Source organism: Cryptomeria japonica, chromosome 5 (genome assembly GCF_030272615.1).
Source record: "Cryptomeria japonica chromosome 5, Sugi_1.0, whole genome shotgun sequence".
Taxonomy (NCBI): domain Eukaryota; kingdom Viridiplantae; phylum Streptophyta; class Pinopsida; order Cupressales; family Cupressaceae; genus Cryptomeria; species Cryptomeria japonica.
In genome coordinates this window covers 882034760-882053541 of record NC_081409.1, presented here as the reverse complement: position 1 = coordinate 882053541, position 18782 = coordinate 882034760, and the positions used below count along the sequence as shown (strand labels likewise).

At 38.1% G+C, this 18782-nt stretch overlaps 1 protein-coding gene across 1 annotated transcript in view; it reads left to right on the top strand.

Annotated features, from left to right (window-relative positions):
- Window positions 1-18782, top strand: part of LOC131079556 (uncharacterized) — a 67581-nt gene that overhangs the window by 19653 nt on the left and 29146 nt on the right. The window contains exons 3-7 of the mRNA XM_058017536.2: window positions 1859-1933; window positions 2009-2045; window positions 2595-2678; window positions 2842-2902; window positions 2976-3082. Of these exons, the coding sequence (XP_057873519.1) occupies window positions 1859-1933; window positions 2009-2045; window positions 2595-2678; window positions 2842-2902; window positions 2976-3082 (364 nt within the window). The remainder of the gene's footprint in view (window positions 1-1858; window positions 1934-2008; window positions 2046-2594; window positions 2679-2841; window positions 2903-2975; window positions 3083-18782) is intronic.

Below are 18782 nucleotides of genomic sequence, written 5' to 3'. Positions count from 1 at the left end.
AAAATAAGTAATGACAGAAGAAATAATGTTGTTGGATAATTTCACTTTCCAAGGTGGTGGAATTGAAGGATTATCACTCAAATTGGGCTTCCCCCAACACAAGCAAGGAGTTGCAAGAGACAGAGGACTGGATAAGGAATCTTAAATTCTCCCATCCAGAAGACTAAGTTTGGTTCAAAAGAAGTTCTCTATGAAGAGAAAATTGCTGCTGAGTTCATACTGCTACCCCAACCAAGGCTGCTGAGTTCAATAAGGAGAAAGAGACAGGTCTGCATAAGGAGACGATCAATTTTACAACTCCTTACACAAATAATAAAAAAGAAAACAGAGTGAAGGTAAAATTCTTTGTCAGAAATCTTCCAGATCACAGTATCATGTTTGATATTTGTTAAAGAGCAGTCTCAACCGAAGCAATTATCCATGATAGTTCTCTCATGCAATACTAGAATTGTGGAGGCAGAAAACAAGGATATGCTTACATCAGAATGTGTGCCAAGATTATTAGACTCGATTTTTTGCAGAAATAAATTATCAAAGACCAATGGGTGAATCAGGGTGGGTGACAGTAATGTGGAATTCAACCAAGTAAAACTTCTCTCTTACCGAATATTCTCTTGGTGATGCTTATTATCATACTCTCATGACCCATCTAAGAGATCATGGATATAGAGAGAAGCTATGGATGTGAGCTCTAAGATATTTCTTTTTCTGAGGAAGAAGCAGACTACACTAATTTTCTTATGGAGTTATGCATTTGTATATCAAAGATGTCTCAGCAAGCCCTCCCTGCTTAGCTAGATGCAGGCACTTATAAATCTATAATGCATGGTAGAATGAATATTAACATGCTATAACCTGCTTGGTCAGTTAGTTCATCCCTGCTTCCCAAACTAATCTTTTGGGATCACTTTTAGAGCTAAGCCAGATTCGCCTTTTCGTCTCTTGGGAGGATGATATATTCATCAAACTCTGTACAGACAAGTCTCTGAACAATTTAATTGGCAAGTGGAGATGTCTCTTTGGATCCTGGTGAGGATCTCACAGTTAAAGGAGAATTTCCAATTGCAGCCTCATGAATCACAACAATACCCTGTGCATCTTGAATATGCATTTACATCTTATGAGGATTCGGCACCCTTCACTGTTTAGCAATGTTTCATGTCCCACTTACAGACAATAGCAAACCTCTCTCTGTCTTGTCTAGCGACTTTTTTGAGCAGATGGTATTGGGATGTAGATTTCTGGATCTCATTTCACATGCACAGCTTCTCCTTTGAAGATTACAACATCCACCACCTCATCTTGTTAAAAGTTAATTCAATTTCACATGCACAGCTTCTCCTTTGAAGATGACAACATCCACCACCTCATCTTGTTAACAGTTAATTCAATTTGGGGCCCATGTCCCTACTATGAGAGAGATTCTGCATGGAGGCCTTTCAGGGTCAGTAATCTCTTAACAATTCCATGGATGATGTTGAAACTAGAGTCAGTGTGAATGACATGGGTATTAGTAAGTAGATATGTTCCTAAAGCCTCTCTGAGCTGTCTCTGTTTTTTCATGATTTGTAATTCTGGGCCTATGGCTTAATATTTACTTATGATAGTGTCTGTTAGAAATCTGTTAGAAATAAATTGTGATCTAGTAGAATAGGTTTCTTTTGTAATGTCCATGTATGATCTTGTACTCTTTTAATACATTGTAGAACATTCAATTATAAAGAAGAGGATCAAATTCACTTTTTATGAGTTATATGGAGTTTTAAAGGTGAAGAGGTCATGAGATTACATTTAGTGCTCTTTATACTATCGTTTCGTTATTCCCTTAAATGGTTCGGCTTTTGTGATGGCAAAGCAGCCCTGAGCAAATAGAGGATTTGTGCATGGATCTTGGAGTAGAGATAATGGATGTTAAAGTTCTAATGCTTGCATGGTAAGTCAAATGTCTTTTGAGTTTATCTTTTCTCTGAATTGCATTCGGATGTTGATGACCTAAATCATACCTCAGGAAGATGCGAGCTGCAAGGCAGGGATATTTCACATTGGTATGTTTGCTATCTATGCACTAGCAAGAATTTAGTCAAAGTAAATTTCCAATGATGTACCTCAGCTGCTTTCTATTATTCTCTGTCTTCTTTAATGTTATACTAGTATAGATATTATAATTACATCTATCTAAAAGCTTTTGAGAGATGTTTACATCTGTCTTTTAGATAGATGTATTTAAGATAAAAAAGATCTCTTTTTTATTCACTTCAGAGCTACTTTATTTTGCTTTGGAGTTATTTTAATTACTATATATATAGAAAAATTGGTGTTTGGTGTCTTGTCTTTATTTAATATTTTATTATAGAGCTGTTTTATTTACTTTAGAGGTGGGTCTTTAAATGAAAAAAAAATGTCAGCTCTAAATAGTTTTTCTTTCAATTATCCTTTCATGGTCATGACATTAGATGCTTCTTCCCCCTGCTGCCACTTTGAGTTATGCCTCCTGGCATAATAATTATTATCCTTGTAGATTCTGCAGAGAAAAAACAGTTTTTGTATGCAGAAAGCATTTTCAATCCAAATATCTTATTGTTTGCTGTTTGCAGGAGGAGTGGCGCAAAGGCCTTAAAGCATTAAAAGTCGATACAATTGATAAATTGAAGAAGGCACTTCCTTCTTTAGAGCAAGAGGTGTACTGGTTTTATTTGTATGAAAATTTATTCCACACACAAATCTAAAGATTTTAAAACATGTTATTAAGTTTACAAAGGGAGTCATATATTCATCTAATTATGCAAGTGGAATAACAATTGTTGTTACTATGCTGATATTTTATATGTGGATGCTATTCAGGTTATGAGGCCCAATAGCTTCTTGGATTTCTATACTTACTCATTTCGATACTGTCTGACAGGTATTCCTTATGCTAGCTTTTGAGATCTCATCTCATCCTTTTTCACCCTTTTAATTCATATTCTGTGGTGCAGAGGAGAGGCAAAAAAGTCTAGACATGGAAAGTGTGTGCCAATTGCTGGAGTTGGTACTAGGCAAACGTAATCATGCTCAGGTTGCATCTTTGGTGGAATTTCTAAAGGTATGGTAGAATTTCAAAAGGCATAAAGCAACATCAAACCTTAAAAATAAAAAATAAAAATTAATAACTCATTTTAACTAGATAGCAAAAATATCAAGTTGTTCAAAAGTTCAAAAATTAGCTTTTCTAAAATAAAGCAATTTATTTATTTTCATTTAGTTGGGGATAAGATGCCTTCAAATTAAACAGTTTTTTATTTATTTTAGGTTTGCTTTTCATGCAAGCTATCTTTGCAGGAATGCTTATAAAAAGATTCGCAGTGTAATGAACCATACATTTTTCAGGTTTAAGGTTGTGTTTGAAACGGCAAAACACCACATCTCATCAACCACTCTTTTGTTTGAATTGTCACCCCTGTAATTTAGGATATCACAACCATTTTCATTATGGGATATCATTTTCTTTTTGGAAAACTGAAGACATTCTTCTTTTTAGTTAATATTCAGAGAAATTAAGGTCTGCGCAAATACATTTTCCAATTTCAGAAGATCTATTCATTAATACTGAAGGGAGCCAGTAAGTTAGACTGCATTCGTCATTCATTAGGTTCAAACAATACTTCTTTTGATTAAAAAAGTGTTGAATATGATAATCCCTTCTATTACAAAACTCAAACATATTATTATCTATAACTGACAAACAAATTAAATTTCATTATTTTCTACAAATTTTTATACAGAAATGTCTCCTTTCTGTTTGGACCTGAAAGTGGCTATGGTGTTCAGACATGGAGGACACTCTTTTTGTACTATGCACTCAACAGGAGAGTAAAATTGACTCTAATCCATCCGTTCATGGGCAACATCTAGATATAAGTCAAGAGGCGAAATTTTGCATGAATTAACTCAGCTTTTTCTTCCTAACCTTCCCCAATACCTTCTGAGATCTTATCTGCGGTTGAATTGACCTCAAGGGTGAGTCTTTTTTTTGGCTACACTTGCCACTGTTTTTCTGTAATGCCCCCTTTTGGAACTTAACTGAATTTAGTCCTGAAACATTAATTTCAACTTAAGATGAGGATTTCGTTATCTTTATTAATATAAACTTAAAATAAAATTGCCAACTATAAGGTCCCCTTTGGAATGGGCAGATAGAAGTAGGACAATGAGCAATTACTCGTTATGCCCATTGTGGCGTAAAAATATGGATACGTATATTTCCCGACAAACCTATTAGAACGAGACCTGTAGAAATGAGTACGGGTTCGGGGAAAGCCAAGGGATCTCCAGAATATTTAGGGTCTGCACACACCATTAATCACTAGAAACTTGTAGTAGGAGATTAAATTAACAATTCATTAAGAATATTTGCAATCTACAATCTCAAGGATGGTTGTCTTCGTATCACGAGAGCATGGGTGGGTTTCCTGTCTGTCCATTTCGAGGTGGTGCACTTGAGAAGATCCTCGAGCCCGGGGGCATGATTGAATTTCCAATCCTCAACACCTCTTGGACCATAAGCATGGCAGGATTTCAGGTCCACTCTATTCCTCAGTCCACCTTGGAGGTTGGCCATCCTCCTCGATCTCAGGGTGGCGTGCTTGATAAGACATATGGAGTCTCCCTTCCTCAACAAGCTCAGGAGCAATTATTCGTCTCCCAGTCCACGAGCATGGCAGGACCTCCACTCCATCCATCTCAAGGTGGCATACTTGATGAAGGATGGCTGGTACTTTCAACTCTTGTTAACTTGGAAGGCTGGCTGTCCTAACTATTTGTAAGACATCATTAAAAATTCATAGACCGCTAAAGGAATTTGCTAGAATATTTCTAATAAAATACCTCATGATGAAATCAATAGATTTATTCAAATGGCTTTAATAACTTAATTTCTGAAATCTATTTATGTGCTCTCAATTTTTATTTTAAATTAATTTATTTCTGTTGCATTTACTTGTGCCTTTTAATGATCTGGTTTATTTCAATTCTCACTTTATTTCTATTCCAAATAGATGTCTTGATTGATGATCCAATGATTGATATTTGAATGATCGAATGGTCGATAGTAGAACAATTGATGTTTGAATGATGGATGTTCACATGATGGATGTGTTGGGACTGTTATAAAATGCTTTGATCTAGGGTTGCATTTTGTCTTGTAAGCCTTTGAAACCCTAATTTTCTTGTTCCCCTTGGTTCATGTTATAGTTCGTTAGTGACTTGCGCTTCTTAGTGGCAGTTTGTTTTAATCACAATTTAGGGTCTTATAATCCTTTGGTTGATTGGCCTTGAGTGTTAGCACTTTAGGTTTTGCCTTGTCAAGTATCTCCTAAGCTCGTATTGAGTCTTTTGGCTTTGGTATCCCTAGTTCACAACCTTGTCACCCCTTAAGTTTCTAGTAGGGGCTAAGTCTTCACGTGCGGGAAATCTCTTTTAAGTGTTGGGTCCTATCGCTGAAGCTTTCAATGTCGTTGGGGGCTTTCCTGAGCCCCAACGACCCAACGATACAAATAAAGTGGTCATATGGAGTAGGTTATGGTTCCCTTGTTGAACCTATTGTTGGGTGCTCTTTCAAGCCCCAATGATACACCAATCGAAGATTGAATAGCAGCAAATATGACTAGTGGGCCCATACCCTCGGTGGGACTTGTATGTATCGTTGGAGTCCTTTTGGAACTCCAACGATTTGGCAATGATGACATGGTGTATGGGTGGGCCCGCATAGAAGTTGACAAGGTGATGATGTATCAAATGGAAGAAGGCATCGCGGGAATTCTCACTGTTGCTAGAACTTGTCCCAAGTCCCAACGACCCAATGATGGGCAAACAAGGCGGTGATGTGTCAAAAGGTTTGTGTCATTGGTGAACCTCAATATATCGTCGGAGCCTCTTTTAGCCTCTAGTGATCCACCGTTCAAAGAATAGTCAAATGGTCATAGGATTGGTAGGCCCATGCTATCGGTGAAAATATAGTTGTCACTAGTACCTCTCCCAGGCTCTAGTGACCTAGTGATGAAGGAAAAGAGGATGACAACTGTGGCTTATGTCTTGGCTTGTGTGGAGGTTGATGTGGATGATACAAAGGCATCGTTGGGATTTAGGTTGTTGTTGGAAAATCTTTTGGGTTCCAACTACCCAACTATGCTACTAAGTGTTTGTGACTTCGACACCGGTAAAGCTTGTATGTATAGTTGGAGCTTCGCTAGAGCCTCAACAACCTAATGGTCGACTAAAAGGTGAAGACATCTTAGTGAGGAAATTTCAAACTTGGCTGATGTCTATTGATTCTGTTGATCAACAATCAGGATTCAAACTTGACAATGACTTCATTGTTAGTAGTAACTTTCGCATGATCAAGCATTAATGAAATGAACTCATCGATTTAAGTTGGGAAATTCTACCAAATTGTGTTGAAAGATAATTGTGAACTTCTCAGAGCTCTTGACAAAAGCAGTGATGAGATTAAAGGCATTCTGTTGTGGCATAAAGCAGATTTCCAAAGCTTTTAAAGAAGATTGTGGTGCCATTAAAGCAGTAAGTTGCCTAGAGCTTGTTTTCCTGTGTTCCTGATTTTATTTCTTTTTGTGAAGATCTTTGGGCTATAAATTAGGGTTTAAGCAGAATTAGTTTAGTAAAATTCAAACCCTAGTTTGCATTAACTCATCAGGTTCGAGAGTGGGTTTGTGGCTTCGGGAATTTTATTTTTTGCCTTTTGGGTTTGTGGGTTGGGTTCGTCCGTGAATATATATATATATATGTATATATATATTACAAATCTATATACATTTAATAGAATGCTACTTCATCATTGATCAATGCCAAATGTCATTTCAATTTATTGTTCAGAATTTCAATAATATCATATTATGTCATATACTCATATGCCATATAATATATATCAATGTTGTTATAGTGGCATGATATATTTTTCTCTCAATTTAAATTAATAAAACAATGATGAAAGGAAGTGATTGTGATTAAATTTAATAGGCATTGATTAAGGAGAAACTAAAGTTAGACAAACGCATGCATATGTTGGCCGACTGTGTGTTAGTTACGGCGCTCATTTTTGGTACGTTATAAAATAAAATAAGTATCCTTAAGAGGCTGACCTCTTTGGTAGAGATGCCTCACTTGGGACAAGTCACCCCCTTTGGAAGAGTTCACCTCTCTTTGGAAGAGGTGCAAAGAAGATACAAATGGATGGTGGTTTGAACTTTGGGAGTCAAAACAATTTTTTTTTTTATTCATTCCTTCTAAGCAGAAGTTCGCTCTCCAGCAGCAGATTCGCTTTTTAAAACAGCAGATTCGCCTCAAGGATAAGAGTCAATATTGTGCATATTCAAGGAAATCGCACTATCCTAAGTGCAGATCTATATATTGTATTTGCCCTTGAGAAGGGCCTGATTGTAAGCAGATTTTCTGCTCTTATTCATACTAGATATACGAGATTTATTTGCTGAGTTTTTCTCCCTCGAGTAGGAGGGTTTTCTCAAGGTAAATACTGTGTTCATTGTGTTGCATTTTCTGATTTCTTACATTTATGATCCTAAAACTAATAAATGTATCATAGATTCATATATGTCCAGGTTCATGATTCAAATGAAAATCATTACAATTACAAAATTGAAAATCAAAAATAATAATTGTCTTCCATCTTCAATGTTCATCAATCATCAAAAGGATCTAGATCAAGATCATCATCATTTGCTCCAAGTTCAAATTCAAAATCATTTGAACCCAAACAAGTGCCACTCCCACTAGCTCCATCAACTGTAGGTACCTCATTATCATCATTTAAAGTGACTCTAACCAGATCATCAATAGTTGCATCCAAGTTGGTACACTCAGGGGTTACATCCCAAAGCTTCATTGCCCCTTCCTTGTATTGTTTTCCCTTGTGTTAGATGACGCAAATTGGAATGAATATAAACCAAGTCTTCTACTCTTTTTGAAGCCAACCGGTTACGCTTCATTGAGTGGATAAAGGAGTATGTACTCCAACTCCGTTCAGTAGCAGAAGAACTTGCAACCTGTTGAAATTGGAGAGAAAACCAACAAAACTTAAAATTAAAAAAATGCAAAATAAATTAAAGAATGTTAAAAACTTAAAAGCTAAAGTCTACAATACAAATGTTAATATTTAAAAGTAAAAAACTTACTTGTCATAGTATCTTGATTGCAAGAGGTTGGAGGAACATAAAATCTTGACCATGGAGGTACCACCATGTAACTCCATCCATTTTGGATTGGTCATTAATGGGACAAGGACTATGACTTCTTCCTGAGATAAACAAACCAAACTCTTTCCTAACACTGTCCACCACTTCAGGATCACTATAGAGTCTAGCAAATGCTTGCTTGTACCCACTAGCAACTTAAGCATCTCTATATGGTTTAGTTCTCCCTGGCAAAGAAAGTACTTCACTGCTATAGTACATGGGATTTAAGGCATGTGCAAGGAAATGCAATGGCGTGGTCATCTTGTTCCACTGATGATGAATGATTTGTTCCACCCTTTTGAAAAATGTTTCTTGGGGGTCCTTCTCTCTTTGTGCTATTATGACTTTGATTTTTTCAACCATGGTGTCCATGCCATCATAGACTTCGCCCAAACATGCTGCATCTGTATTAGTATACTTGAGCATACTCATGATAGGCTCAGTGAAATTCAATACATATTCCACATTATCCCACCAATTGAGATTCAAGATCAAATCCCTAACCTTATTGGCCCTCCCTAAATTTGTTTGCTTCCAAATACTCCATTGGTTACTAGTAACCATGGAACTCAATGCTTCTCTCACCTTCAAAAGATGTCTCAACATTATTGTATGTGATGCAAATCGGGTCTTAGCAACCTAGGTTCATGTAAAAAATATGTCAATAACACTTTAAAAAAAATATAAAATAAAATTAAACATGGCATAAATAAATTTAAATAGATAAATTAATTTTCCCTTCAGCAATTCCAACCTCGAGAATTTCTTGAAAATGGCTTGTGACATATGGTGGTTTGTCACAAACATTTGGATCTCTTCACCCTCTTCGTAGATATCCTTCACTGACTCTATTTGAGTGCCAATTGCTTGCATCACCAAGTTGAGGGAGTGTACGGTGCATGATGTCCAAAAATGTGTGAATATCTTTGTTCAACCAAAGCACCTGCAGCCCTACAAACCTTTGCATTGTCTGTGATGACTTGGACAACATTTTCATGTCCTACCATAATTATGGAATCAAAGAGGATTCTGGAAATGTATTCTGCATCTTTGAGCTGCCCCCTCACAATCAACTGCCCTCAAAAACATTGCCCCTTTGGGGGGCACTACAATAACATTTATCAATGGACGGTTTTTGGCATCCTTCCATCAATCAAAAACAATAGAAACACTCGATTCAACCCAAGAATCTTTAATCGGTTTCAATGATTGCTCTAAAATAATCTTCTCTTTTGCCAATAAGGTGGTGTGCACCTTTTCATATCCAGGACTTGTGAAACCAGTAGGTGCATTATTGATTGCTGTTACCATTTTATGCCGATATGCTGATCTTACAAAGTTGAAAGGAAGACCTCGGCATAGAGGCAACGTGCAATTTTTTGTTGTGCAACATCTCTTGATTCCATTTTGAATGCTTTCTCCAATGGGCCTCTTTTGCGGGAATGGGAATTATCTACTTCAACTTCATCTTGCATAGCGGGTATATTCAAGAAAGGGTGATTGGGCGCCTTTTCTAGTATTCTACGATCATCACGTAAAGTCATTGGTGTTTTGCTTGGAGATGGATTAGCTCTTAGTTTTTCTCTTGCTATAGCTCTTAGTTTTTCTCTCGCTATTGCTTGATCAACATATTCTTGTTCTTTAATGAATGCTGCTATTGGTGTTGCAGACAACCCATTCCCATTTGGCCCTTCACACATTTTAATCCCTTGCTCAGCAGGGCCACAAAAGTGATGTCTCATTCGATAATATGAGCACCTATAATTGGTTTTACAAAAATTACATTTCCATTCAAATCCCCCACCTCCTGGAAGTTGTTTGATGCATTTTAGTATAATTCCATAAAGGAGATCCTCTATCAACTTTAAATTTTTGGTTTATAGTCTTGTAACCCCCACCCACTGAATTCGAACTTGCTGCCATTTTTTTTTTGCTATTATAAGAAATTAAACATTTTTAAATTAAAAAAGATTTAAAAAATGCACTATTACACAATGCAAAGTATAAAAAAACATAATAAAAAATAAGAGAACTTGTTTATCTTTTTCTATAAAAAAATATTTTGAAAAAAAAACTTGAAAAAATTCTTCAAAAACTTGAAATTTTTTGTTAAAAGATCAAAGAATAGGGATAAATGCTTACCTTAAGTGCTTGAATCTCCTTTGTGCAAGTTCTCCACCTTCATCAAGCCCTCCACGAACAATCTCCTTCAAAAATAATCACTTGCCCTTCAAAATGCCAAAATGAAACCAAGAGAGAATAGATGAACAAATGAAGTTGTTTTGGGTCTTGTTGTGACCTTTTCACACATCGCCCCATTGCTAACGGGGACCCCCTCTTTGCTAGCTTCCTGCGTCGTTAGGTTAGGGTTTTGGCTCCTTAGTGGGCAATTTTGCGTTTTCCGTGCCCGAGTCTCAGAGTTTCGATCATGCCTAGTGCCGTCTAGGGTTTTTGAAGTGTTAGGATCAAGTTGCAAAAGATGATATTTTTTAATGATCCTAAGTTTTGCTAAGTGTTTGAGCATTTGAACGTTAACGTGTTTTTAAACACGCGCATCAATAATTTTAAAGTGCTAAGATATTCACAAACCTTTTGAAGTTGTTTTCTCGCTCCTAAGGTAATATTTAAGTTGGTTTCGCACTTTATTCCAACATTTTCCTGGCGTTTCGCTCATATTTCTGGAAAATTAGTCTAAGTCCAGTTAAATTTAAAGTTGCTGAGTGATTTTGAGTGGTTAAAATGTTAAAATCCTAAGGGAAATCCATATTCCAAGGGTTAAAGGGTCAAAATCCATGCTAGAGGTGATTTTCCCCTCACATTCCAGACTACCCAACCCATTCCCCCACTCAAAATCCATACTACACATGGGTTTCCCCTGGAATCCATACTGGCCACTAATTTCCCCCACTGTTTATCCACACAGGGATCGATTTTCCCCTGAGCTTTTTTGTAAAGATTTTTGTCCAGACAGGGATCGATTTTCCACTGAGAACATTATGAAGAGTTTTTGAGTCCGGATTTTTGTCCAGACTGAGGTCGAATTTCCACCAGGGAGGTATTTTTTCAAGTTAAGTGATTTTTGAGTGTGGATTTTTGTCCAGACACCCATCGAATTTCCCCTGGGGGGTGATTTTTGCAAATTGAGTGCAATTTTGTCTGGATTTTTGTCCAAACTCCTATCGATTTTCCCCTGGAGGGTGATTTATGTGCATTTTGATGATTTTGAGCATGGATTTTTATCCAAGCATGGGTCGAATTTCCCCTATGGGGCAAATTTTGACACTGAAGCGATTTTTGAAGGGATTTTTTAATCCCAACCTATAGTGATTTTCCCCTGGAGGCTTTATTTTGGATTTAAATTGCAATATTTTAAATAAAAGCCCCATTTGATTGCTTTTAAATAATTATTAAATGATTATTTAAAATTTAAAAACAAATTTAATAACTTGCAATAATTATTAAATGTTTGAATCTTCTAGAAGCAAGTTAGGGTTTCACCAAGCAAGTATTTATACACGTGTTTTTTTATCCCACATTGCTTGTGTGGTGAAAGTTGGAGCTGAAAGCAAGTATATGAGAGGAACTTCAGCATTATTTTATTATTATTTCTGCCAGGTGTCTCCATGAGAGCGATTTTTTCAAGTTGGGCGAATTTTTTTAGCAAGGCATTTTTGTGAAGTGTGGGATTGGGGATTTATTTTCCTCCATTTTTTTTCCAGCTTGTTGATTTATTCCTCTTGGCTGCCATTAAAGACCAGTTTCAGATTTTCGATTTTGCTAAGTTTGGCGATTTTTTCCAAATTTAGCAATTTTTGGTGAAAGTTGGCGAATTTGTGTTTGGAGACCTTGGGCGATTTTTCCTCCACCATTGTTGCTTGCTGTTCAGACCTTCATTTCTGCAGATTGCTGCCATTGACAACAGTTTTTAGAATTTTGAAAATTTCGATTTTTTGTTAAGGAAAGCAAATTTTTTTGTGTTTGGGGTTTTCAATCCCAACTTGGGCGATTTTTCCAGATTATTGCCATCCTCCATTATTGCAGATCCGAGCTACCATTGGCATCAATTTTTCAGATTTCCATTTTAGTGCTAGACTTGGGAAAATTTCGATTTTGCTTGGAGGCCACATTTTGGTGGATTTTTCATGCATGTTTGTTGGCTGTCATCATTTCCAGCCTGCTGATTCGCTTCAGATCTGAGGTTTGCTTCAGATTTTGACCTCCATTAATGGCTGCCATTAATTTTCAGACTTAAGTTTTTATTGCCCAGCCAATTCTAACTTAAATATTTAGCATTTGGAGACATTTTGTGGAGTTTTCTGTGCACTTTTTAGACCATTTTATCGCTGTTGCAGGTCTGAAATTCCATTGTTAGGCGGTTGTCCTTAGAAATTTCATTTCCAGCCACTTAACCAATTTTGGCGAATTTGCTTGGGGCTGTTTCCTAAGCCTTTTTTCATCATTTTCAGGGATTTAAACCAATTTTGGCGAATTTGCTTGGGGCTGTTTCCTAAGCCTTTTTTCATCATTTTCAGGGATTTAAACCACTTTGCAAGGTGCTGGTAAGTCTGAAGTGTTCGATTTTCAGACTTGTCCTCAGAAAACTAATTTTTACCAGCCATACTTACATTCCAGAAAATGATTGTTTTCATCAATAAAACTGATTTCTATTGATTTTATGCACATTTTGAAGATTACAACATATTTTGAAAGTCTAAATTTTCAGGTTGTCTTCAGAATTTTGACCTCCATTGTTGACTGCGGAAGGTGTCTTCAGACATTCATTGTGTGAAAACACAACCTTTCACACCTTTCCTAAGTCATCATCAATCTGGTATACTCCTTTGCATTCTTTGCTTGCATATTTTCTAAGCGTAAGGAGGTATAAATGAATTTTTATGGAAGGCTTCCATGCCTTAGTGTTGTCACACATTGAATGTAATTGCTAAAATTTACCAAGTGTATGGATTATTTTCTTGACTTCATGCTCTAAACTAGCTAAATCTCTAGAAAGTCAGGAATTTTATTACAAGTATTTATTTTTATCCTAGGACTAACTTCCAGTTTCGTACAGGTGCGATGTTGAAGTTAGGATACAAGGAAAGGAAAGAGCTGCTGAAGACGTTGGAGATTGGATTTTATCCAGAGTTCAAGATTTCATCCAGATGGAGGGAGATCACTGATACCAACATGCATTTCCTGGACTTCGACCAGATGCAGCGTCGGATGTTCGGATCCAGAGATCAGGTTCCTTCTCCAGCATATGCGAATATTATGAAGAGTGGCATTTTCCATGCCGCTGGGTTTCCACAATCCATACAATGCAGTGAGTTGATCCTGGAGTGTGCACGATGTTATGATCCGCTCACAAGAATGATCAAGAGTCCGAAGGGTGTTGTCATCGCCTACCTTGTTGAGGATGCCATTGCTGAGGTATTCGAAATTCCACGCAGTACAGACATGAAGGATGTGACCAAGGAAGATTATGCAGACAGATACACGAAGAAGATGGGTGTATGCAAGAGTTTAATTAATAAAGAATGGATGATTGAACCTAGAAATCATCATTCCAAGGCTCCCAAGACACTAATGTGCGTAGATTTTAAGGAGGAATATAGTGATTTGATAGTCCTACTCAACAGAGTGATGGGAATGCCGCAGGAAGCAATATTTCATGGATGGATGTTCTACTTCATCCAGGATTGTCTTAAAGGGACACTAGTGAATTGGTCTAAGATCATAAGCGACAATCTGGATTTTCAGTTGAGGAATGTAGAGAGGTCCAAGTCATTCGCCATGACTTCTTACCTGGTGTACCTGCTTGCACGGTTTGTTTCATACAGAGGATTAATATGCAAAGGTGAAGTCGGGAATGGGCAAGGACAGTTTAAGAGTTATGAATGCTACCTCCAGTTGAGTATGCACAAAATTGAAGACTATAAAAGAGTGAATGATGCATTCACTATGTACATCACACGGATGCTGCAGGGCGGAATCCACAGAAGATTGTCCAAGGAGGCAACAGAGTTAATAGAGAAATATGGATCGTGGTATATACAGTTTCTCACTTTCACATACCTCAGGATTCATGGGTTTCAATCTGAACCCTACAGACTTCCTAGGTATCCTACTGACAGAATGATATTGTTGGAAGTGGTAAGGCAGCTTCTAGAGTTCGATGTTATCCAAAGAGAGAAGCACAGGACAGGAATGACATTCCCTATTTCAGTTGGGAAGACGTCAGAGGTCTGCCAATCCGCCATAGCTGCCAGCACTGCAGGTGAGGAGATTGCATTCTACAGATTCGCTACCTACAAGAAAAGAGAAAGATTTGATCCAGACAAGAAGGTCGGAAGGATCAGAGGAGAGAAGTTCACTCACAAGGTTGACATAGAAGATTATTGGGCTAACCTAATGGATGAACCAGCAGTAAAGAGAAGAATGTGGTCCAGAATGTCAGTGGATTTCATGAGGAAGTGTGGACTTTTCCTCATCCCTGATCAGGTATTAGATGAAAGAGTCATACACACCCACATTATGAGAATGAAATGAAGAAGGCAATCCTATTGCCAAATTGGTCAGAGTCAGAGGAGACTGATTTGAATATATTGATGAGAGAAGTCTTGAATTTCTCCCGCACATGGGTAGATATGCAGATGAACAGATTAGTTGACATGGATGTTCCCTTCACTTATGAGAGGATGAAGACGGAAGAGTCTACTTCCGAGGATAATCAGAGGACTGTCAGTGATGTCAGGATTCATGCAGACGAAGAGAGTCAAGCTCCCAAAAGAAGGAAGAACATGCATGGAGAAGTCAAGGCTAGAGAGAAGAAGATTGAGGATGTGAAGAAGAAACAGAAGACTATCATTCCTTCACCCCCTCCCAGTGTCTCATCAATCGAAGTGGTTGAAGTAACAGAACAGAATAAGGAGACTCAGCAGTGTTCCAACACAGTGATACTACCAGAGAATACTCAGGAATTTCATGCCACAGCAACATCTGCACCTCCTAATGAGAATGATGACCAGCCGGGATCCCCTACTGTCCTTTTGGAAGTTAGTTTGGGAAATGATGTATATGATTGGACCAGGAATAATCCTGATGATAATGATGAAGTTATCTCGGCACTGAAGGACCTTGATCAAGAAATATGTCTTGATGATGGTATGGAGATGACTGCTATTCCTGAATGGTTGAGGAAGAGTATGGAGAAAAGTAAACAAATGATAGAAGTACAACCTATTGAGGATATTGATGACTACCTAGCTAGGAGTGCTAAGAAGAAAGAGCCCAAGAGAGCGGAGATTTTGTCGCACATAGCTAGAGATGAGACAGGAATGCGGATTGCTGTTCCTAGAGCAGGCGTGACAGTGGACACTGCTACTCCCATGGATTTCCAGATCACTTCAGTTGCCCTTGGTCGTCCATCCGCAGGGCAGGAATTTCAGGAGATTGGTGACAACCTCCAAGCAATCAATGCCAAGTTAGACACAGCGATTGCGGAAAATGAAAGGTACAAAGAAGAAAATATTAGACTCAGAGAGTATATTGCAGGGACAAGGCGTGGGGATCCCACCCTTATTTCCCCTATTGCAGTTGACCATGGAATACATTCACACTGCGAGGTAGCGAGAGGTACACACTCCGAGGTGGAAAAGTGGATTGAAAGCACAAGAAGGTAGGAAGATGATTTCCTTACTCAGTTTGTCCAAGCATATGATAAGACAACAACGCTTGTATTCAGAATCCAGTATTTGGAGGGAGTTTGGGAAGAACTCCGGCCTATCCAAGAGAAGACTATTCCACGCCTCCTGGCATTGAAGAAGGTTCCTAATTCCATTTTGGTCAGCGAGAACATTGTGCACAGTGGAGACATATATAATTTCCGTGGCTGGTATTGTGCACTAGCTTTGAAGAAATCAGCTTATGAGAATGCCCAATCTAGTTGTATGGAGATGGAAGGATTAATTCAGGACATTCAGATGAAAATCCTTGCCTCGATTGAGGAATTATTGGGTGTTGATGTTAGTGATGCTAGTGGTTTACACTTAGCCGAATTAAGAGACAAGATAAAATTTATGTATTTTTGCCAGTTGGACCCTTTGCAGAAGAGTCAGATAGATGACTTGGTCTCTTTGTTGATTCATGTTCATAATTCGCAGAAGCTCATACCTGAATGGGAGAACACTTTGAATGCTTGCTCGGATTCGTTGGATGTGATTGATTTACAGCAGGATACCTTGCCTAGCGTTTCCATGGAGGAGTTAGATTCAGTTTTGGCTAGATTCTTGGAGTATGCTAGGAGAGAGAGAGATGCAGGGAGGAATCTTCTAGAAGATTCTCTATATGATGACTAGGTATCTTTCTATTGGGCCATATGTTGGTGGCACCATTTTTGATGTAACCCTAATTAGGGCAATTCTAGGGTTTTGTTGGCATGATCTTGGCCGTTGATCTTAGATCAATCTGGGCCATCCATTTTGTAAGAGACTCTATATATGCCCCTTTGTCTCTCATTTGTAAAAGAGAGTTTTTGTAGAATTGTTGGTATATGCTACAGCTATTTGAATCCTAATCATTGTTCAATTGTTGGTGATTTTGCTCTTCAAGTGTTGTATTTGCATTCATGGTTCTCAATTCCTCCAAGTTAGATTAGAATTTATTTTCATGTATGTTAGATTGAATGGAAGATTTGTTGAGTGTATTTGTGTGGAATTCTTAATCCATACCACTAGCCTCTTTCCGTTGGTAAGTGCGCCTTGTGTGGTCAACTGGAGTTTGAGTAAGCATAACTTCAACTATTATGCGTCCGTTGACTACATTCCTAGGATTAGAATAGATTTCCTGAACCCTATTCTTTTTCCCCCTTTTTTAGTAAGAAGTAAATCCAGAGCCTTATTGATAAATCTTAAGTTGTCAGCACACCTATTCCGCATCATTCATGATAATCCAAACATTTGCGTAAGTCCCCAAAGTGAAACACAACAATTCACATCAACCACTGAACTTACCCACTCGTCAAGACCTGACATGTAGAAACCTTGGAATCACATTAGTTGATCTCATCCTTAGCATCTGAGGTGATTTTGTTCAAGAGGGTAAATTACTTTGGTAATTTATTCTGTATTGTTATGTGCATAAAAAACACATCAACAGGTCTCAAATGCATTTAGCAAGGGTGGATTAGGGTTTTTGGCCCTCAAAAGGCAAAAAAAAAGTTTTTAAATATGAAAAAGTCACTTTTGGTGACTTGACTGGCCCAACCCGTGGGATCGCCCGGGTCCACGTCGAGGTTTGCTTGGGTTCACTCGGGTCTGGCTTGGGTTCACCCTAGCCGGACCCAAAGCAAACCCAACACGGACCCGGTCTGCATTTGGAGGCCAAAACTGGCGAACCCAGTAACTGAGGATTGAATTGATCAATTACTTGGTTTGGCTCCAAGGCCAAGGCAGTGACAAGGTTCTAACCCTCATTTGGAAAGATTTGAATATTTGTCCCTTGATCCTTATTGAGATCAAAAGCGGGAAGGGAGGATGATTTAGATAGGGTGGAGGTAGATGGAATGAAGGAGATAGGATGGTGGATATGGGAGGACGTGGTAGGTAGGATTGAGTGGATGAAGCTTGCCCCCAAATGTAGATTGCAAGAGGGGAAGTGGGGGGGTGTTAAATATTATGCTTGTTTGTCAAGTTTTCATTATGGTATTTACCCAAAGTGCAATGAGAAATGGTTTTCACCATTGGTCAAGTTATTTTTCTTTACTTATTTGATTTTGTTTTTGCTCTTTGAGATTTTTTGAATTGTAGGGATAGAGAATGATGAGGATAAGGATTTCGATGAGTGAGTGTGAAACATAGTGGATGGGTGATAGGGAGATGGAGGAAGGACTCAAGCATCTAGTTCCATGGATGGTATCCATTTAGGAGGTGTTATGATAGACCATGGTGATTGGGGGTATGCTCATAGACATTGATAGAATGATGGCAAGGAGGATGAAATGGACAAGGAGATGAAAAGGGATAAGGATTTATATGAAGGATTGGATGAAATGGATGGGTTGATGAGTGAAGGTTGGATGGTGGATGGATATGTGTGGATAGAAGGATGGGATGGTGGTGTTATGTGGTGATGGGAATGTTTGCAAGACCAATGTTGGCACACACCATGAGGGGTGGCGGAGTTTAGGAGTAGAAGTGGATGTGGAATGCTGGGATTTCAGATGTTGTGAAGGTGGATTTTGGGAGATAGGGGCTTAAAATGGATGGAGGAGATGATGGATGACTTAGGATAATGGAATATGGTGCATAGGGACCCAAAATGGATTTCAAAGATGAAAGATTTTTAGATGGAGGATTGGAGGACTTTGGAGGGGAGGAAGCTTTTGGAGGAGCAAATTTGAATGTCAATTTGGATTGCGCTTTGGGATGCATTGTTTCTTTTGTTTGCTTTGGAATCCACATGGCTTTTGTTTTTGAGTTTTGCTTCATGGGCCTTTGTAGCCTTTTGGATTTAACTTGTATTTGGATTGAATTTTTCTTT